Below are 23,299 nucleotides of genomic sequence, written 5' to 3'. Positions count from 1 at the left end.
ATCTCTACTAAAAATACAAAAATTAGCTGGGCGTGGTGAACACACGTAATCCCAGCTACTCAGGAGGCTGAGTCACGAGAACTGCTTGAACCCGGGAGGCAACGGTTGCAGTGAGCTGCGATCATGCCACTGCACTCCAGCCTGGGTGACAGAGCGAGACTCTGTCTCAAAGAATAAAATAACATAACACAAAATAAAATAAAATGTCTTTTTAAAAAGTAAAAAAAAAGTTAGAAAGGTCTCAAATCAACAATATAACTTTGCAACTAAAAAAACTAGGAAAAAAAGAAAAAACCAATCCCAAAGCTACCCATAGAAAAGAGATGACTAAAATTAAAGAACTTAAAATCAAGATGCAAAATTCATACAAAAGATTAATGAAACCAAAAATTGGATCTTTGAAAAAAAATAAATAAAATTGATAAACCCCTGGCTAGATTAACAAAGAAACAGAAACAAAGATCCAAATAAGCACAATCTGAAATGACAAAAGTTATATTACAACTGATTCCAGAGAAATATAAAAAATCCTCAGAGCCTACTATGAACAACTCTATGCACTCAAATTAGAAAATCTAGAGGAAAAGGATACATCCCTGCAAGCACAAAATCTCCCAAGATCAAATCAGGAAGAGCTTGAAACCCTGAACAGACCAATATCAACTTCTGAAATTAAATTAGTGATAAGGAACCTAACAACCAAAACATACCCTGGACCAGATGGATTCACAGCTGAACTCTACCAGACGTACAAGGAACTGATACCAATCCCACTGAAACTATTCCCAAAAATCTAGGAGAATGGGCTTCTCCCTAACTCACTCTATGAAGCTGGCGTCAATCTGATATGATTCTATATCTAGAAAATCCTAAAGACTCCATGAAAAGGCTCCTAGAATTGATAAACAATTTTAGTAAACTTTCAGGATACAAAACCAATGTACAAAAATCAGTAGCATTTCTATACACAAAGTTCAGGCTGAAAGTTAAATCAAGAACAGAATCCCACCTATAATAGCCACAAAGAAAATGAAATACCTAAGAATACAGCTAACCAAGGGGAACTACAAAACATTACTGAAAGAAATCAGATGACACAAATGAAAAAATATTCCATGCTCATGGACTGAAAGAAACAATATCATAAAAATGTCCATACTGACCAAAGCAATTTACAGATTCAATGCTATTCCTATCAAACTACCAATATCATCTTCACAGAATTAAAAAAAAACTATTCTGAAATTAACACGGAACCAAAAAAGAGCCTGAATAGCCAAAGCAATCCCAAGCATAAAGAGCAATGCTGGAGGGTTCACACTACCAGATGTCAAACTATACTATAAAGCCACAGTAACCAAAACAGCTTGTTACTGGTACAAAAGCAGAAACAAAGACCAATGGAACAAAATAGAAAACAGAATAGAAATAAAGCTGCATACCTACAACCATCTGATCTTTGACAAGGCTAACAAAAACAAGCAATGGGGAAAAGACTCTCTATTCAATAAACGGTGTTGGTATAAACATGCTTACACATGCTGACATGCACACGTGAACACACACACATGAATTAACAATATCTGACAAATTATGCTTTGGTAAATGGGACTTAATTTTTACTTAATGCCCAGTTCTCAATCAAGTGATTTATTAAATTTCTCTCATTTAAAAAAACAACATTTTAAAACTTCAATAATTTGTCTCAGAAGAAAACAATAATTTATTTCTCATTTTGGCAGTTCATCCAACATACAGTCATAGCCTGCATAATGATGTTTCAGTCAGTGATGGACCAGGTATATGATGGTGGTCCAAAAGGTTATAATATTGTATTTTTACTACACCTTTTCTAGGTTTAGGTATGTATAGACACACAAATTCTTACCTTGGTGTTACAGTTACCTACAGTATTCAATACAGTAGCATGCTGTACAGGTTTTTAGCCTAGAAGCCATAGGATATACATCTAGCCTAGCTGTGTGGTTGGTTATACCATCTAGGTTTGTGTAAGTACACTCTATGATGTTTGCATGATGACAAAATCACCTAACAACACATTTCTCAGAAGATATCCTCATCATCAAGCAATGCATGACTGTAATTTAGATAAGTCTCCACAAAAAAGACAGAAGCCATCAGGGAATGGATTCAGTGGGAATCAGATAATATTCAATCACATTTCTGATTTTAGCAATATCCTGGAGAGCTCAATCATTATGCCGGCCAATACCATACTTCCTTTCTTAGGAAAACCTACATCCCAGTGCTGAGGGGAAAAACTGTGAATTAGAAAGCATTACTTTATTGTGTTTCCTCACAATCTGGTGGCCTTAAATTTCTTACTTAATTAGTAGATCTATACACAGAGAAATCTAAGGGAAACCTTCAAGCCATCTGTGATGCATTTGCCCCATAACTTGAGCCTGAGTTTAACAAAATATATAGAAGAATGGGGACAAATTCCTTTTAAACGCCACCTGTCTGTTTTATCCACCCTTCCTGGTAGGTGAGGAAGGGCATGAATACATTCTCTGAAGTATCCTTCCTCCTAACCAGTCCATTCTAATTCCAATTTCCCCCAATTACTTTATTATATTCTCCTCTCTCACAGTACAGGAGATCCTTCTCTTTTCCAAGGCTAGTCCCAAAACACATATCCTAAGGTCTCAACTTTTTTCCTTTGAAAATTATTCACTCTTTCTTCTCTACATCCATCAAAGCATAATTTGTTAGATATTGTTAATTCATGTGTGTGTGCACGTGTGCGTGTGTGTGTGAGCATGTGTGCATGTTTATACCAACACCATTTATTGAATAGACAGTCTTTTCCCCATTGCTTGTTTTTGTTGGCCTTGTCAAAGATCAGATGGTTGTAGGTATGCAGTTTTATTTCTATTCTGTTTTCTATTTTGTTCCATTGGTCTTTGTTTCTGCTTTTGTACCAGTTCATTCACATGTATTTGGTGAATGAATGGATGACGATGGATAACATATTCTTCAGAAGAACTTTTTTATTTTATTTTATTTTATTTTATTGACATCAAACCTGCTTAAATACAGAAGTCATGCAAAAGGTCACCAAGTACTTCTGACACCCTCTTTAAATGCCTCCTTTATCCTTCATTTAACATTGTTTTGCTGCTACCCAAAACAAAAGCTTATCAACATACATCCATTGTTATTGCCTTTATGAATTTGCTCTCTTCTGCCCGTTTCAATCAGCCTTCTCTACATTACCAAGAGAATAGTCTTCAAAAGACTATTTTTATATCAGTCTGTAGTTCAAAAACTGACAGTGATTCCATAATGTCTAACAAGAGGTAGGGGGAAGCCCTAATGCTTGCTCTGAAAATCCAAACCAGTGCAAATGTCAGGGTAAGGACCTCCTAAAATCCTCTGCTCCATAAAAATAATGAGAACACTAGCAAAAATTGTCAGAATCAATGCTTGCAGAACTTTGGAAATTAACCAAGGGCTTGCAGGATTCCAAGGAGCATTTATTAAAGAAATACAGCTCTATCTCCAGGAAATCAGTGAACTTTATTACATTTAAACTTGACCTATTCCCACACAACTCTCCCAGCCTCCAAAGTCACCTTAAAAACTAACAGCCTGCAATCACAGTTAAAACCAGCATCCTGGCAGCTACTGAAGGGAACAGAATGGGGCAGGAAAGCCATCAAAGCCCAATTCACAGAGTTCTCATTGTTTGATCTATCTAGTGGTTTCTTGAAGACTTCACTCACTACAGTATCTTTATTTGACCTGACTCAAAGTTTGCCCAGTATTTGAAAGGCTTTTCCTTAGAGGCACCTGTCAAAAATGTTTATAGACAATTATGTAACATAATAGCTGCCAGAGGTAATAGATAACAGCTGGGAAAAACAATAAGCTAACTAAAAGCTTAAAAGGAAAGACTGGGCAATGAGACGTTTATTGCAAATTTAAAAATTTCTGACATATTCCTAGAACCTAGAAGATGACACACAAGTATAAGGCTGTGCACATGTTCATGAAAAATCTGTAAAAGCCCTACATTCTCACCTCTGGCTGGCTTTGAGGCTGTGTGCAAAGAGGAAGTGAAGGTTAGGCACGGTTGAAAATTTTCTGGCTGAATGCTAAAGGTATTCTTCAACATGCACATGGAGCTCCCAAGCAAAAACTGGGAGACTTACTGTTTCCCAGGATTTAAGAAAATCTCTGTCCATTCATTAGCTGACCACTAAGCTAACCAAGCAGAGACTGCGATGGCCACACATAACAAAGAGTACATACTTTAAAAAGACTTCAGAAAATTCACTAAACAACAATAAAAGCAGTGACAACAACAAACCCTAGGAAGAGCGAGAATCTGAACTTCAAAGCCATACAGTTTCTTAAAAAAGAAAAATACCAAGCATGGAAAGAAACAAGAAAATATAAGCAATACACAGGAAAAAAGTAATCGATAAATACTGTCCCTGGAGAACGTACCAGATGTTAGACTTACTAGACAAAGACTTTGTATCAACTGTTTTAAATATATTCAAAGAACTAAGGGAAATCATGTCTATATAAACAAAAAAAAGTATAAAAATGATTTCTCATCAAATGAATGATATCAAAAAGCTAGTTTTAAAAAAAAAAACAGAAATCTGGAGTTGAGAAGTAAAATAACTACATTGAGAAATTCATAGTGGGGCTCAACAGCTGATTTAAGCAGCCAGAAGAGTGAATCAGCGAACATGAAGATAACTGAAATTACCCAGGCTGAGGAACAAAAAGATAAAATAAGGAAGAAAGACGAACAGAGCCTCAGAGTCCTATAGGACTCTACCAAACATACCAACACAGGCCTAGTGGAAGTCCCAGAAGAAGAAGACTAACAACAGAAAGTAGTTAAAGAAATACGGCTGAAGAAATAATGGCTGAAGGCTTCCCAATTTTGATTTAAAAACATTAATCTACATATCTAAGAAGCTCAGTAAACTCTAAGTAAAATAAACACAGAGATCCACATGTAGACATATACAAAACTGCCAAAGCAAAAGACAAAGAGAGAATCATGAAAGAGGAAGGAAGAAGAAAATTATCGCATAAAAGTGATATCCTGATTAATATCTGATTTCTCCTCTAGCCTAAGAGGCTAGAAGGCAGTGATGTATTCAAAGTGCTGAAAGACAATAAACCAAGAATATTATATACAATAAAATTGTTGTTCCAAAATTAAGAAGAAATTAAGACTTTCCTGGATAAACAAAAAGTGAGAGACTATGTGGTTAGCAACTTTCCTTTCCAGAAATACTAAAAGGAGTCTTTCAGGGTGAAATGAAAGAACATTAGAGAGTAACTTGATCCACAGAAAAAAATGTAAAGTGCCAGAAAAGGTCACATGACAGATAAATATAAAAGATGGCATAAATGTACTTTTATTATAACTACTTTTAGCCTCTCTGATTGAAAAGACAACTACATAAAGCAATAATAATAGGTCTGTGCTAAAGAGTATATACTGTATAAAAATGTAATTTGTACCACCATAACAGCACAAAGCAGGGGCAGAAATGAAACTATATAGGAGCAAAATTATTGCATGCTATTGAAATTAAGTTGTTATTAATCTGAGCTAGATTATTATAGGTTAGGATATTAAATGTAATCCCCAGGGTAACCAATAATAAAATTAATGAAAAGAATATAATAAAAGAAACAACCACAAAATTAAAGTGATACACTAGAAAATATCTATGTAAAATAAAAGAAGGCAGTAAAAGAGGAACAGGGGATGAAAAGGGACATAGACGCAAAAAACAAATAGCAAAATGGCAGACATCAATCCTACCTTATCAGCAATTACATTAAATATTACTGGATTAAATACTCCAATTAAAAGGCAGAAGTCATTAGAATGAATTGGAAAAAATGACCTAGCTATATGCTCTTTATAAGTGATGCACTTTAAACTCAAAGCCACAAATAAGTTGAAACTAAGAATGAATATATATATATATATATATATATATATATATATATATATATCATGCAAACAGAAACCAAAAGAAAGCTGAAGTGACTATATTCATTACTATGGTTTGAATGACCTCTCCAAAACTCATATTGAAATTTAATTGCCATTGTAACTAACGGTGTTGAGAGGTAGGACCTTTAAGAGGTGATTACATTATGAAGACTTTGCCCTCATGAAGGGAACAACACTGCTATCAGGGGGGTGGGTTAGTCATCACAGGAGTGGCCTCCTGATAAAAGCATAAGTTTGGTCTAATTTCCCCTCTCTGTCTCACATGCTTGTTTGCCCTCTAACTTTCCATCCTGGAATAACATAGCACAAAAGCCCTTGCCAGATACCAGAGCCAAGTTCTTGGACTTTCCAGCCTCCAAAACTGTGAGTCAAATAAACTTCTATTGCTTATAAATTACCCAATCTCTGGTATTCAGAAAATGGACTACGACACTAATATTGGACAAAATAGACATTAGGACAGAAAATGTTGCTACAGACAAAGAAGGATATTTTATAAAGATAAAGGGCTCAATTTATCAGAAAGATGTAACAATTGTAAACCTACAGGCACATAAAAAGCCAATCCCAAAACACATGAATTAAAAACTGACCAAATTGAGGGGAAAAACAGACAATTTAACAATTATAGTTAGTGACTTTAGTACCCCATGTTCAATACTGAATATAATGACTAAATAAAAGATTAACAAGAAAAGGGAAGAGTTAAAAAATACTGTAAACTAACTAGACCTAATACACATCTATAGAACACTTCACCCCACAACAGCAGAATACATATCTTATCAAGTACACATGAAGCAGTCTCCAGAACAGATAATATGTAAGGTCCTAAACCAAGTCCCAATAAATTTAAAGAACTTTAATCATACAAAGTATATTCTCCAACCATAAGAGAATGAGATTAGAAATTAATAACAGAAAAAAGTGCAAAATGTACAAACATGTTGAAATTAAACAGCACACTCCTAAATGACCAAAGGATAAAAAAAGAAAGCACAATGTAAATTAGAAAATAATTTGAGATTAATGAAAATAAAATCAGAACATACCAAAACTTATGGGATGCACCTAAAGCAATGCTTGGAATAGAATTTACAGGCATAAATGCACATATTAAAAAAAAGGAAACATCTCAAATGAAGAACCTAAACTGCCACCTTAAGAAAGTAGAAAAAAACAGGCAAACTAAACCCAAATCAAGCAGAAGGAAACAAAGAAAAAATATTTGAATGGGAATAAATAAAATATAGAATAGAAATACGACAGAGAAAATCAACAAAAGTAAAAGTTGGTTCTTTGAAAAGATAATAAAAGGGACTGGGCATGGTGGCTCACGCCTATAATCCCAATACTTTGGGAGGCCGAGGCGGGTGGATCACTTGAGATCAGGAGTTTGAGACCAGCTGACCAACATGGTGAAACTCTGTCTCTACTAAAAATACAAAAATTAGCTGGGCGTGGTGGCAGATGCCTGTAATCCCAGCTACTCAGGAGGCTGAGGCAGGAGAATAGCTTGAACCCAGGAGGCGGAGGTTGTAGTGAGACAAGATCACACCACTGCACTCCCGCCTGGGTAACAAAGCTAGATTCTGTCAAAAAAAAAAATAATAATAACAAAACTAACAAAACTTTGGCTAGACTAAGAAAAAAGGGAAGATTTGAATTACTAAAATGAGATATTCAAAAGGGGTCATTGCTACCAACTTTACAGAAATAAAACTGAGTATATAAAGCATGACCATAAACAATTATATGCCAACAAACTAGATAACCTAGAAGTAAACAAATCCCTAGGAAGATACAAACATCCAAAATTGACTCAAAAAGAAATTAAAAATCTGAATATGCCCACAACAATTAAATAGATTGAATTAGTAATTGCAAAACTTACCATGAACAAAGTCCAGGACCAGATGGTTTCACTGGTGAATTCTACCAAATGTTTAAGGAATAATTAACATCAACCCTTCACAAACTTAAAAATATATATATAAAGAACAAGACTTCCCAAACCATTTTATAAGGCCAGTATTACCCTGATACTAAAACCAGACAAAGACATTATGGAAAAAAAGAACCAAGAAAAAAACTAAGACAAATATCCCTTGTGAATATTGACACAAAAACTCTTAACAAAATACTAGCAAACCAAATCCAGTAACATATGAAACAAATTATATACTATATAACCAAATTAGATCTATCCAGGAATGCTACACTGGTTCACCATCAAGAACCAATTAATGCAATGTACCAAATTAATAAAAAAAAAAGCAGAGGGAATCACATGATCATCTCAAAAGACACAAAAAAAGCACTTGAAAAAAATCAACATCTTGGGGGGAGGAGCCAAGATGGCCGAATAGGAACAGCTCCGGTCTACAGCTCCCAGCGCGAGCTACGCAGAAGACAGGTGATTTCTGCATTTCCATCTGAGGTACCGTGTTCATCTCACTAGGGAGTGCCAGACAGTGGGCGCAGGTCAGTGGGTGAGCGCACCGTGCGCCAGCCGAAGCAGGGGCGAGGCATTGCCTCACTCGGGAAGCGCAAGGGGTCAGGGAGTTCCCCTTCCAGGGGTGACAGACGGCACCTGGAAAATCGGGCCACTCCCACCCGAATACTGTGCTTTTCCGACGGGCTTAGGAAACGGTGCCCCAGGAGAGTATAGCCCGCACCTGGCTCAGAGGGTCCTACGCCCACGCCCACGGAGTCTCGCTGATTGCTAGCACAGCAGTCTGAGATCAAACAGCAAGTCGGCAGCGAGGCTGGGGGAGGGGCACCCGCCATTGCCCAGACTCGCTTAGGTAAACAAAGCAGCCTGGAAGCTTGAACTGGGTGGAGCCCACCACAGCTCAAGGAGGCCTGCCTGCCTCTGTAGGCTCCACCTCTGGGGGCAGGGCACAGACAAACAAAAAGACGGCAGTAACCTCTGCAGACTTAAATGTCCCTGTCTGACAGCTGTGAGGAGAGCAGTGGTTCTCCCAGCACGCTGCTGGAGATCTGAGAACGGGCTGACTGCCTCTCAAGTGGGTCCCTGACCCCTGACCCCCGAGCAGCCTAACTGGGAGGCACCCCCCAGCAGGGGCAGACTGACACCTCACACAGCCGGCCAGGTACTCCAACAGACCTGCAGCTGAGGGTCCTGTCTGTTAGAAGGAAAACTAACAGAAAGGACATCCACACCAAAAACCCATCTGTACATCACCATCATCAAAGACCAAAAGTAGATAAAACCACAAAGATGGGGAAAAAACAGAGCAGAAAAACTGGAAACCTCTCCTCCTCCAAAGGAACGCAGTTCCTCACCAGCAACGGAACAAAGCTGGATGGAGAATGACTTTGACGAGCTGAGAGAAGAAGGCTTCAGACGATCAAATTACTCCGAGCTACAGGAGGATATTCAAACCAAAGGCAAAGAAGTTGAAAACTTTGAAAAAAATTTAGAAGAATGTATAACTAGAATAACCAATACAGAGAAGTGCTTAAAGGAGCTGATGGAGCTGAAAACCAAGGCTCGAGAACTACGTGAAGAATGCAGAAGCCTCAGGAGCCGATGCGATCAAATGGAAGAAAGGGTATCAGCCCTGGAAGATGAAATGAATGAAATGAAGCGAGAAGGGAGGTTTAGAGAAAAAAGAATAAAAGGAAACGAGCAAAGCCTCCAAGAAATGTGGGACTATGTGAAAAGACCAAATCTACGTCTGATTGGTGTACCTGAAAGTGACGGGGAGAATGGAAACAAGTTGGAAAACACTCTGCAGGATATTGTCCAGGAGAACTTCCCCAATCTAGCAAGGCAGGCCAACATTCAGATTCAGGAAATACAGAGAACGCCACAAAGATACTCCTCGAGAAGAGCAACTCCAAGACACATAATTGTCAGATTCACCAAAGTTGAAATGAAGGAAAAAATGTTAAGGGCAGCCAGAGAGAAAGGTCGGGTTACCATCAAAGGGAAGCCCATCAGACTAACAGCGGATCTCTCGGCAGAAACCCTACAAGCCAGAAGAGAGTGGGGGCCAATATTCAACATTCTTAAAGAAAAGAATTTTCAACCCAGAATTTCATATCCTGCCAAACTAAGCTTCATAAGTGAAGGAGAAATAAAATACTTTACAGACAAGCAAATGCTGAGAGATTTTGTCACCACCAGGCCTGCCCTAAAAGAGCTCCTGAAGGAAGCGCTAAACATGGAAAGGCACAACCGGTACCAGCCACTGCAAAATCATACCGAAATGTAAAGACCATCGAGACTAGGAAGAGACTGTATCAACTAACGAGCAAAATATCCAGCTAACATCATAATGACAGGATCAAATTCACACATAACAATATTAACTTTAAATGTAAATGGACTAAATGCTCCAATTAAAAGACACAGACTGGCAAATTGGATAAAGACTCAAGACCCATCAGTGTGCTGTATTCAGGAAACCCATCTCACGTGCAGAGACACACATAGGCTCAAAATAAAAGGATGGAGGAAGATCTACCAAGCAAATGGAAAACAAAAAAAGGCAGGGGTTGCAATCCTAGTCTCTGATAAAACAGACTTTAAACCAACAAAGATCAAAAGAGACAAAGAAGGCCATTACATAATGGTAAAGGGATTAATTCAACAAGAAGAGCTAACTATCCTAAATATATATGCACCCAATACAGGAGCACCCAGATTCATAAAGCAAGTCCTGAGTGACCTACAAAGAGACTTAGACTCCCACACATTAATAATGGGAGACTTTAACACCCCACTGTCAACATTAGACAGATCAACGAGACAGAAAGTCAACAAGGATACCCAGGAATTGAACTGAGCTCTGCACCAAGCAGACCTAATAGACATCTACAGAACTCTCCACCCCAAATCAACAGAATATACATTTTTTTCAGCACCACACCACACCTATTCCAAAATTGACCATATACTTGGAAGTAAAGCTCTCCTCAATAAATGTAAATTGTAACAAACTGTCTCTCAGATCACAGTGCAATCAAGCTAGAACTCAGGATTAAGAATCTCACTCAAAACCGCTCAACTACGTGGAAACTGAACAACCTGCTCCTGAATGACTACTGGGTACATAACGAAATGAAGGCAGAAATAAAGATGTTCTTTGAAACCAACGAGAACCAAGACACAACATACCAGAATCTCTGGGATGCATTCAAAGCAGTGTGTAGAGGGAAATTTATAGCACTAAATGCCCACAAGAGAAAGCAGGAAAGATCCAAAATTGACACCCTAACATCACAATTAAAAGAACTAGAAAAGCAAGAGCAAACACATTCAAAAGCTAGCAGAAGGCAAGAAATAACTAAAATCAGAGCAGAACTGAAGGAAATAGAGACACAAAAAACCCTTCAAAAAATCAATGAATCCAGGAGCTGGTTTTTTGAAAGGATCAACAAAATTGATAGACCGCTAGCAAGATTAATAAAGAAAAAAAGAGAGAAGAATCAAATAGATGCAATAAAAAATGATAAAGGGGATATCACCACCGATCCCACAGAAATACAAACTACCATCAGAGAATATTACAAACAACTCTATGCAAATAAACTAGAAAATCTAGAAGAAATGGATAAATTCCTCAACACATACACCCTCCCAAGACTAAACCAGGAAGAAGTTGAATCTCTGAATAGACCAATAACAGGAGCTGAAATTGTGGCAATAATCAATAGCTTACCAACCAAAAAAAGTCCAGGACCAGATGGGTTCACAGCCGAATTCTACCAGAGGTACAAGGAGGAGCTGGTACCATTCCTTCTGAAACTATTCCAATCAATAGAAAAAGAGGGAATCCTCCCTAACTCATTTTATGAGGCCAGCATCATCCTGATACCAAAGCCTGGCAGAGACACAACAAAAAAAGAGAATTTTAGACCAATATCCTTGATGAACATTGATGCAAAAATCCTCAATAAAATACTGGCAAACAGAATCCAGCAGCACATCAAAAAGCTTATCCACCATGATCAAGTGGGCTTCATCCCTGGGATGCAAGGCTGGTTCAATATACGCAAATCAATAAATGTAATCCAGCATATAAACAGAACCAAAGACAAAAACCACATGATTATCTCAATAGATGCAGAAAAGGCCTTTGACAAAATTCAACAACCCTTCATGCTAAAAACTCTCAATAAATTAGGAATTGATGGGACGTATCTCAAAATAATAAGAGCTATTTATGACAAACCCACAGCCAATATCATACTGAATGGGCAAAAACTGGATGCATTCCCTTTGAAAACTGGCACAAGACAGGGATGCCCTCTCTCACCACTTCTATTCAACATAGTGTTGGAAGTTCTGGCCAGGGCAATTAGGCAGGAGAAGGAAATCAAGGGTATTCAATTAGGAAAAGAGGAAGTCAAATTGTCCCTGTTTGCAGATGACATGATAGTATATCTAGAAAACCCCATTGTCTCAGCCCAAAATCTCCTTAAGCTGATAAGCAACTTCAGCAAAGTCTCAGGATACAAAATCAATGTGCAAAAATCACAAGCATTCTTATACATCAATAACAGACAAACAGAGAGCCAAATCATGAGTGAACTCCCATTCACAATTGCTTCAAAGAAAATAAAATACCTAGGAATCCAACTTACAAGGGATGTGAAAGACCTCTTCAAGGAGAACTACAAACCACTGCTCAAGGAAATAAAAGAGGATACAAACAAATGGAAGAACATTCCATGCTCACGGGTAGGAAGAATCAATATCATGAAAATGGCCATCCTTCCCAAGGTAATTTACAGATTCAATGCCATCCCCATCAAGCTACCAATGACTTTCTTCACAGAATTGGAAAAAACTACTTTAAAGTTCATATGGAACCAAAAAAGAGCCCGCATCGCCAAGTCAATCCTAAGCCAAAAGAACAAAGCTGGAGGCATCGCACTACCTGACTTCAAACTATACTACAAGCCTACAGTAACCAAAACAGCATGGTACTGGTACCAAAACAGAGATATAGATCAATGGAACAGAACAGAGCCGTCAGAAATAATGCCACATATCTACAACTATCTGATCTTTGACAAACCTGACAAAAACAAGAAATGGGGAAAGGATTCCCTATTTAATAAATGGTGCTGGGAAAACTGGCTAGCCATATGTAGAAAGCTGAAACTGGATCCCTTCCTTACACCTTATACAAAAATCAATTCAAGATGGATTAAAGACTTAAATGTTAGACCTAAAACCATAAAAACCCTAGAAGAAAACCTAGGCATTACCATTCAGGACATAGGCATGGGCAAGGACTTCATGTCTAAAACACCAAAAGCAATGGCAACAAAAGCCAAAATTGACAAATGGGATCTAATTAAACTCAAGAGCTTCTGCACAGCAAAAGAAACTACCATCAGAGTGAACAGGCAACCTACAAAATGGGAGAAGATTTTCGCAACCTACTCATCTGACAAAGGGCTAATATCCAGAATCTACAATGAACTCCAACAAATTTACAAGAAAAAAACAAACAACCCCATCAAAAAGTGGGCGAAGGACATGAACAGACACTTCTCAAAAGAAGACATTTATGCAGCCAAAAAACACATGAAAAAATGCTCATCATCACTGGCCATCAGAGAAATGCAAATCAAAACCACAATGAGATACCATCTCACACCAGTTAGAATGGCAATCATTAAAAAGTCAGGAAACAACAGGTGCTGGAGAGGATGTGGAGAAATAGGAACACTTTTACACTGTTGGTGGGACTAGTTCAAACTAGTTCAACCCTTGTGGAAGTCAGTGTGGCGATTCCTCAGGGATCTAGAACTAGAAATTCCATTCGACCCAGCCATCCCATTACTGCGTATATACCCAAAGGACTATAAATCATGCTGCTATAAAGACACATGCACACGTATGTTTATTGCCGCATTATTCACAATAGCAAAGACTTGGAACCAACCCAAATGTCCAACAATGATAGACTGGATTAAGAAAATGTGGCACATATACACCATGGAATACTATGCAGCCATAAAAAATGATGAGTTCATGTCCTTTGTAGGGACATCGATGAAATTGGAAATCATCATTCTCAGTAAACTATCGCAAGAACAAAAAACCAAACACCGCATATTCTCACTCATAGGTGGGAATTGAACAATGAGAACACATGGACACAGGAAGAGGAACATCACACTTCGGGGACTGTTGTGGGGTGGGGGGAGGCGGGAGCGATAGCATTGGGAGATATACCTAATGCTAGATGACGAGTTGGTGGGTGCAGCGCACCAGCATGGCACATGTATACATATGTAACTAACCTGCACATTGAGCACATGTACCATAAAACCTAAAGTATAATAATAATAATAAAAGAAAAAAAAAGAAAGTAAACAAAGTTTCCTCAATAAATCAGTAGGAATTACTTTAAAAAATTAAAAAAAAAAAATCAACATCTTTCTATTATACAAATTAGGAATAAGCGATAATTCTCCAATCTGACAAAGGGTATCTATAATGGGTATCCACATCATACTTAATGCTGAAAGACCAAAAGTTTTCTCTCTAAGATCACAGGACAAGACAAGGATCTCAGCTCTCATAATTTCTATTCAGCACTTTACTGGAAGTTCTAGGCAGGACAATTAGGCAAGAAAAAAAAATAAAACGTATCCTTGGAAAAGATAAATTAAACTATATCTACAGATGACATGATATTGGATATAGAAAATCCTAAAAACTCCACACATAAAAAAATAAAAGAGTTCAGCAAGATTACAGGATACAAAATCAATATACAAGAATCAATTGTTATTTCTATACATTAGTAATGAAGAATTCAAGAATAAAATTAAGAAAATAATTGCATTTACAACATAATAAAACAATAAAATGCTTAGGAAGAAATTTAACAAAATATGTAAAATAATCAAGACTGTGAGGTACTGGCAGAAAGACAGACAACTAGATCAATGAAATAGAGTTGAGTACAGAAATAAAACCATACATTTATAGTCAATTAATTTTTGACAGTGAAGCCAAGCCAATTCAATGAAAAAAGAATGATTTATTCAGCAAATGGAACCTGGATAATTGGATATCTATGTGCAAATGAAGGAAGCTTATATCATATTAAAAATTAACACAAAATGGAATAAAAACCTAAATGTAAAAGCTTAAACTACAAAACTCTTAGATGAAAACATGGGTATAAATCTTTGTGACCTTGTATCAGGCAACAGTTGTTTAGCTGTGACACCAAAAGTATAAGCAACTAAAGAAAAGTTAAATAAATTAATTCAACAAAATTAAAGACATTTTGCTTCATAGGACACCATCAAGAAAGTAAAAAGACAACCCACACAATGAAAAAAAAATTGCAAATGATATATCTGATAAGGGATTAATATCTAGAGTATGTGAAGAACTCTTATAACTCAATAAAAAACAGAAACAAAAAAAATCCTATTTTAAAAATGGGCAAAAAACCTGAATAGAAATTTCTCCAAAGGAGATACACAAATGACCAACAAGCATATGAAAAGGTTCTCAACATCATTAGTCATTAAGGAATTACAAATCAAAACCCGAATGAGATACCACTTCACACCTAATAGGATGGTTAACATAAAAAAGACAGAGAGAAATTGAAACTCTCATACATTGCTGGTGGGCATATAAAATGGTAAACACACTTTAGGAAACAGTTGGAAATTCCTCAAAAAATGAAGCACAGGGTGACAATATGACCTAGCAATTCCACTCCTAGATGTAACCACGAGAACAAAAAACTTATGTCAGCACAAAAAAACCTGTATACAAATGCTTAAAGCAGCATTATTTATAATAGTCAAAAAGTAAAACCAATGCAAACACCCATCTATTTATAAATGCATAAATGAAAGGTGGCATATCCATACTCTGGAATATTATTTGGCATTTATAAAAGGATTGAAGTATTGCTACATGGTACAACATGGATGAATCTTTAAAACATCATGCTAAGTGAAAGTAGACACAAAAGGCCACATATTGTATGATTCCATTTATATGAAATGCCCAGAATAGGCACATCTATAGAGAGAGAAAATAGATTACTGGTTTCTAGGAATTGGAAGGTGGTGGAGAAAGGTGGGATAGAGAGCAAAAGCTAACGGGTACAGAGCTTCTTTTGAAGGTGATGAAAATGTTCTGGAATGGACAGTGGTGATGGTTGCACAACTTTTTTTTTGAGATGGAGTTTTGCTCTTGTTGCCCAGGCTGGAGTGCAGTGGCGGGATCTCAGCTCACTGCAACCTCTGTCTCCCGCATTCAAACGATTCTCTTGACTCAGCCTCCCAAGTAGTTGGCACTACAGGCGCCCGCCACCACACCCAGCTAATTTTTTTGTATTTTTAGTGTAGACAGGGTTTCACCATGTTGGCCAGGCTGGTCTCAAACTCCTGACCTCAGGTGGCCCGCCCACCTAGGCCTTTCAAAGTGTTGGGATTATGGGAGTGAGCCACCACGCCCAGCCACAACTTTTTAAATATATTAAATGCCATGGAAATGTATACTTTGAAAGGTGATTTTTTTTTCATATGTGAATTATCTATCAATTTAAAAAACAATCAAACCTTCTCTACACTTCCAACTATCTCTTTCTCTTCTTTCAACATTTCCAGTCAGGTTAATCTAATACGTGTCTGGGACAAGACACCTGTATTATTCATGCTTCTGCACCTTTAATCTAAGCTAGTCCCAGTCATCTCTACCTTCTTCCACTCCCTCTCCTCCACCATTTTTCAAAGTCCCAATCAAGTCCCACTTTTTCCAGAACACTCTCCAACCTTAGGTTATTAGTCTGCCAGAGAAGGAACAAGCTCTCTTCATTTCATTCCTGCTCATCAACACTGTTGAGTTTAGTTAAATAAAACTAATGATTCTAACTATAACTGTAACAAAAGCTTTATAATCGCAGATTGGAAATATAGATGAAAATCAATTCTTTCACATATGTTCTCAAAATTATACTGATCACTTGTAAGACTTATATCTAAAACACTTCTTTCTATTATGCCTTCTTTTAGTTAAACATTACTTGAAGAATGAAAAACGTATTATTTTACTTCCAAATAATTACACAAGTACAGCTATGCAAAAACAGTGTTGCACTAAAAGATGAGCTACACTGAATTGCTGGTCCATGACAAGGATTACAGGAAAATATCATCCTAATTATCCTAACACAAGGATTACCATACCATACAGTGGCTCCTTCAGAGGAATATGAGTGTGTACATGAAGTATATTGTATACTACCTAATTGTCAAAATTCATGACTGAAGAAGCTGACAAAAATCTTATTTTCAATTAGCACACAGTACAAAACCTTTATTTCCACAATATGCCTCAGAGCACTTATTCATTTGTTGTAACACTTAAGAATCTTTTCTCTTTTAAACTTATTCCCGACAAAATTCTTTCTGGCATAAAGGAATTGCACCTTCTTTGTTAATTTTGAGTCATGTTAACTGAATTAATCCCAGTATGTATGCCCTATGCTTATTGTGCATACTGCATGAGAAACCATTAACAGTGCACACAACGACTTTCTGGAGTTGCATTTTATTTGAAGCTATTCTGTGTCTTTCAACCTGTGCCACATTTCAATAATGACTATTTATAATTACAGTCATCCTCTTATTTGCTTGGTATTTCATTTTCCTTGCCCTATGGCACCCTACAGTTGAAGGCAAGGAAAACTCTCTGTTGATTAGTTATTTAAGACCAGCAACAATAACTATGCTGGAGAGAAGGCTACTTGGAAAGGATTACATAAGACCTACCACTCAACAGCCTCAGACAGAGCAGCAAATTATAAACCCAAGTACTTTGTTGCATGTAACCAAATTGGCTAGTTGAAATGCTAATTGCCTTTCAGCAAAACTGAAGACAGACAGGGGACCTTGTGCTTCAGAGAATGAAATGCATTTTTACTCCACTTCTATACCATTGTCTTGCTGAGAATCATTTGAAATCTATTCATAAAGGTAGCTCTTTCCCTAACCTTTAAAATGTGGGAAATTTATTTGGCCCCTACCAGCACCTCAGATGTGCTGATGTGCCAAGATGCGAACAGATGGTTGGATTAAAGCCATGTTAAGCCCCTAATAAAGTGAAGCATGAAAAATCTCTATGCTCAAATGTATAGTATAAACCAAGAAAATATGCCTAGGGAAAGAAGTTTTGAATAACAAATAGATTTATGAAATTAAAATAACCAGAAAACATAATCTTCAAAACAAATATTTTCAATGTAATTACATCCGAATGCATACAGAAAGAGCTATCGTCTCTCTCAAAGAGATGCCGCAACTTTTCTTTATACTTAATAATTTTGTGAGTATTACTTCAAGACTCATTTATGGACAATGATTCCAGCAGCCAGTGTTTCCCTTTAATATAAAAGAGGGTCCATTCTAGGTTTTCAGAATCCTGAATAAATGAATGAGAAATGCCCTATCAGCATCTTGCCGTGGCTTTGAGGTAAAGCCAGACTTACGCCTGACTGCACCAGAAAAGGGCCCCATGACCACCTGCCCAGCAGCTGGGGGAGGGACTTGGTCTGGTACATTTTTAAGTGTATAGTGTGTCACAGTGGAATCGGAAAACACAGCCTTTGTATTACCACAGCCGCTTGTGCCTCAGCTCCACCCTTCTCCTCCTCTGCCACACCTCACTCAGGGCAACAGAGCTGGGGTGCTGTGGCTTCATGTGTGGCCTAAGATCCTGGCATATTGGAGAACCCTCCATGCATGCAAAAGATGCTCCCTGTGCTCCCAAAACTACCTTGTGAAAGGAAAAAATTAGGCATACAATGTGAGGAAATCAACTTTCTGTACTACTCCATTCTACATGGAGTAGACTCTAGTTTATTAGTAGTATGTTTATCTTCACTGCTCAACAAATATCTTTATTTACATAAAGTCTGAACTGCCCGGGAGTAATGGAATACTAAGACTAAATAGAACTTTACTGTAAATGGTTTCAATAAATAATTCAGCTCTCACCCTGATTCGACAGGAGTTAAGAGAAGAAAGACCTCTCTGGCTGGATGTTCACCAAAACCTTTAGACTGGGGAGGTTCTGGTGATTTTTTCATTATTTCTTTACTGTCTGAATTTCCTGCATGACTTTGCATTATCTTTGCACTCAGAAAAAAAGTTATTTCCAAATCAAAAGAACAGAGTGGTGGGGAGGTAAACTGAACTGTGTGTGATACTTAGCTATGCGATTTGTCCCCCCCAAAATCAGGGAAATACACATCCAAATCTCTCCATGGTAACACACTGCATTTTATAACCAAATTAAACAATTATCTAAGAAGCTCATTACACTTTGTAAGAATCGTAAATTGTCTAGTTGCCCTCTATATGAAGTGAAAAATGGTGATGGCATTGTGCTTCCACTGTGTAGATTTCAGACCTGGTGCATAAAATAATGACTTATCAAAAGCAAATAGGCAACAAAGCAACTTATTCAATAGATTAACCATTATGCTGAACCCTATAGATACTATATAAGAGAAATATATAATACAGTCACTGTCTTCAAGGATTTTGCATCCTAATTGGGGCAACCTTGAAATTTTAAATAAAAGTAGGGCAGCAATATAAGAAACGGCATGAGGTGGCATTTGTTTGAGAGACAATAAATCAAACAATTAATGACCAAGTTTACCCATTAGGATACTTCTTACCTAATAGTTTACGAGAATGTATAGGTGACTAAAATATGTGGCCTTAAGTGAGTCTCTTAACTGTTCTAGGTCTCAGTTACCTCAAATATAAAATAAAGAGGTTGGTTTAGTTTGGCTCCAAGTCTCCTTCCAGTGCTTCAAGATTTCATGTTATGTTCACAGCCTGAGAATTTCAGAACAATGAACGATCACACATTTAATCTAAGATAAAAAGTATTTTTTTTTTTGTGGGTCCTCCCAGGGCATAGATCTCTCTGCCTCAGTTTCTTCATTTGCAAATCAGGATAATACAATTTAATTCATGATCCAATATAAAATTACACTAATAAAGGGCTTAAGAGAATTCCTGGCATACAATGTATATTCAATAAATGTGACATACTATTATGATTCATCATGGGATATAAACAAAAGAGTTTAGTCACAGCTAATTCTGCTCTGAACACCCTTTTCCCTTGGGTGTAAGCATTTTTGTCTCAAGCATGAGTACCTTCAAGTAGAAAGACATCTGACATACTTAATACTAGCATTTGCTTAATACTAGCTTCTTCCCTCTCACGTTTTTTCTAGCAGTTATATTTATTACCATAAAACCATTTGTGTTACAAATATATCTCATATTATCATTTTCTGAGAATACAACTGGCATTCAATTAATAAATATACAGCATAAATATGTAACTTATTAAGATATAATAAATGGAAACTGATACAGCATTTATATATTTAATGGTATCAAGACTCAGTGTTACATAATTTACCTTTGCCCCATTATGGACTCTTATAGTAGTCCAAGATTACTTCAGTTTGTAGGCAATTTTAGCTTTTAATCATCACATTCAGTATAGTATAGGTCCTAAGAGCATTTGGAAAAAATATTTGACCCAGCTCTCATAAACTGGAACTCTGGACAAGTTCAGTCCATTCAGAATCAGAATCAGAATGATACTGATTCTTCAGTATCATTATCTATAAATTGGGATATACTACTATTCAATTTATGGTGGTATTGTGTTAAATAAGATAACCTATGTAAAGAGTTTCTAAGAATTCACTACATAGCAGGCATTCATTAAGGAGTGACTGCTGTATTTATTCATCATGGAATTAAGAAAATGGAGATAGGATTCAGTCGTACTTCGGTTGTACATTTTTAAAGTGTGTGTATTTTGGTTACTTCTTCTAAAAGTAATAATTTGAGAGATATAATATTTTTAGCTGAAATAAACCTTTGCAATCACCTAGTCCAATTACTTTATTTTATAAATGAAGAAACTAATGCCCGGAAGGATGGGTGAATGTCCAAAGTCATTGTGTGTTAATGGCAGAGCCAGAAAATTATACCTAATCACATATATTTAATATATTTTATTATAGCACAGTTCAGAGTATATGTGACATCTTCCTGTAACCTACATTTTTCTCAAATTATACAGGCGGAATAGTTTGCCACTTACTCTATGAAATTAACCCAGAATAAATTATTGGTGCTCATTTGTATCCTGCCTAAGATATCATTTTTTCTCTTCCTTATGATCTTTTGGGGTTTTTTGTTGTTGTTGTTTGATTTAATTATTTTCATAAATGACACACAAAGGGAGAAAAAACACTTTAGTAATTTAAAGTAATCATAACTTCAGTAAGAATTTCTAATCATGCTGTATTAGTTAAGGTATATTTTTTACTTTCATCCTAATTCTCAGTAATTATGCATCTTTAAAATTTGATATCAGTTTCTAAAAGAGTGTGCAGCATACTAATAAATACATTACACACATTTTAAAGGCTGTGGATTTCATGAAGTGGGAAAAGTTGGTTTAAAACAAGTTACATAGGATAAGTTAACACACCTTAAAATCAATTTTCCCCTGACAAACACGCTATAATTTCTTGGTTTTAAGAAAAAAATCAATTTTGAGATAGTTTTTAAAATTAAAAATTTGTAAGTTTTTAAATATATATACATATACGTATTATTCTATAGCTCCATGTTAATCCCAAGCTCCCTAAAATCAATATATTTCACTGAAATGCTTCGACGCAGTGGTTATTTTGGAACACAAACAAGTCTCCTTAAGTTTATCTCACCCTTCCCATTATCAATTATTACCTATGGCGCGCCGTTCTTGGTCGGTTATTTTTCAGCTAGACTTTTTAAAACCAAAGCTAGGTAGGGTTCCGGTTTCAAACAGGCAAAAAAAGAAGAAAGGAAACTCTTCACTCTGCTCATTCACTTCTCACCTTTGAGATCAGACATCTTTGGAAGGGATGGGTAGAGGGTGCAGGAACCTAACGCTCAAAGCCGCAGCCTTGGACAGAACCGACGCGGGCAGCTATGCCCCATTACCCGCAGGCCGCGGCGCCGGGTGCGCGCCCAGCCTCCCTGCGCCCGGCTGTGGCCCGCCCTCCGCGCCGCACTCGCCGCACTCGCCGCACTCGCCGCACTCGCCGCACTCGCCGCACTCGCCGCACTCGCCGCCCACCTGCAGCAACAGGTGCTGATGCTGAGGCGCTCCCCTGGGGCACAGCGATGCTCGCAGCACCACCCCTCAGCCATAGCCTACCTGGACCCAGGAACACCGACATCCGCGCGCTCCCGGCGGTCCCCGCCGGCCCTCCACACACCCCCGCTCTGCCTCTGACTCCCGTTCGTACTCTTTGCCCGGGCTGCTGATTCTTACTCCCGCTACCCGATCAGGCGGAGGGCTCCATCCTCCTCCCCTTTCTCCCCCTCCCTTGCCTCCTCCCTCTGCATCCCCCCTCTGCTCCAATAGGACCCAAGGCTCCCGGGGCAGCGCTCACCTGACGAGCGGAGCGGGGGTGGCCGCCCCGGGCAGCGCACACTTCTCTGCGCAGCGGGCAGCCAGGTCCGCGCTCCGGCGTCGGGAACACCCTGCCTTGGCCATCCCTAATGGACTCTTCCAGCAGCGAGGCGCCTAAGCTGACCTGCCTGGGCTTAAGAGCGCGCGAGTCCTGCTTCTGCCTGCGCGTCCGAGTCTAAGTGCGCGGTCAGCGCTTTCTAATCGTCTCCTTTGGCTAAACTTTCTGGTTGCCCCCTTGGGCACAAGGAACTCACCATGGACATCGGTGCACACTGCCCTGGGTACTCCACTGTAAGCAATTCCTAGTTTTCTTTCAGGGAAGAAAACCCATTTACTGAGTCTTTTTCCGTTCGTAAGAGAATGTGTCTTTTCATGTTGACCGAAGCACTCCCTAAGTTTACCCCATATGAATTTGAGCATAAATTGATGAAATATTAGAAAGGAAGGAGCTACCCTCAACTGAACTTACAAAGCAGGGATTGAGGTCAACATCTGGGATAAATTGTCTGTCTCCTCATTTATAAAATAGGATTATTAATTACTAACTCATAAGGCTGTTAGGAGTAGATGAATGAGACTGTGTGTGAAGTGCAACTCTTGACAGTACACCTGGCACGTGGTTAAACCCTCAGCAAATGTTGCTTATCTTTCCCAGTACACAAAGGTAAAGGCCCAATGTCAGACCATACCATCAGCAATGTGCACATCCCCGCCTGCACCAGAGATTTTTAAAGCAAATGCAG

At 37.9% G+C, this 23,299-nt stretch overlaps 1 protein-coding gene across 9 annotated transcripts in view; it reads right to left on the bottom strand.

The window, feature by feature from the left end:
* ADGRV1 (adhesion G protein-coupled receptor V1) overlaps window positions 1–22,464 on the bottom strand; it is a 583,931-nt gene extending 561,467 nt beyond the window's left edge. For 8 of the 9 annotated variants that reach the window (XM_054555740.2, XM_054555742.2, XM_054555736.2 and 5 more), the window contains exon 1: window positions 22,299–22,464. In XM_054555740.2, coding sequence (XP_054411715.1) covers window positions 22,299–22,320 — 22 coding nt within the window. In that variant the 5' untranslated portion in view covers window positions 22,321–22,464. Of the gene's footprint in view, window positions 1–7,916; window positions 8,457–22,298 lie in introns of those variants that run through there. The other variant, XM_054555738.2, reaches the window with a different exon arrangement.
* Between the last annotated feature and the right edge of the window lie 835 nt (window positions 22,465–23,299).

Source organism: Pongo abelii, chromosome 4 (assembly GCF_028885655.2).
Source record: "Pongo abelii isolate AG06213 chromosome 4, NHGRI_mPonAbe1-v2.0_pri, whole genome shotgun sequence".
Classification (NCBI taxonomy): Eukaryota; Metazoa; Chordata; class Mammalia; order Primates; family Hominidae; genus Pongo; species Pongo abelii.
Note: the sequence above shows the minus strand (reverse complement) of the source record. Positions and strands in the feature narration are given on the sequence as shown.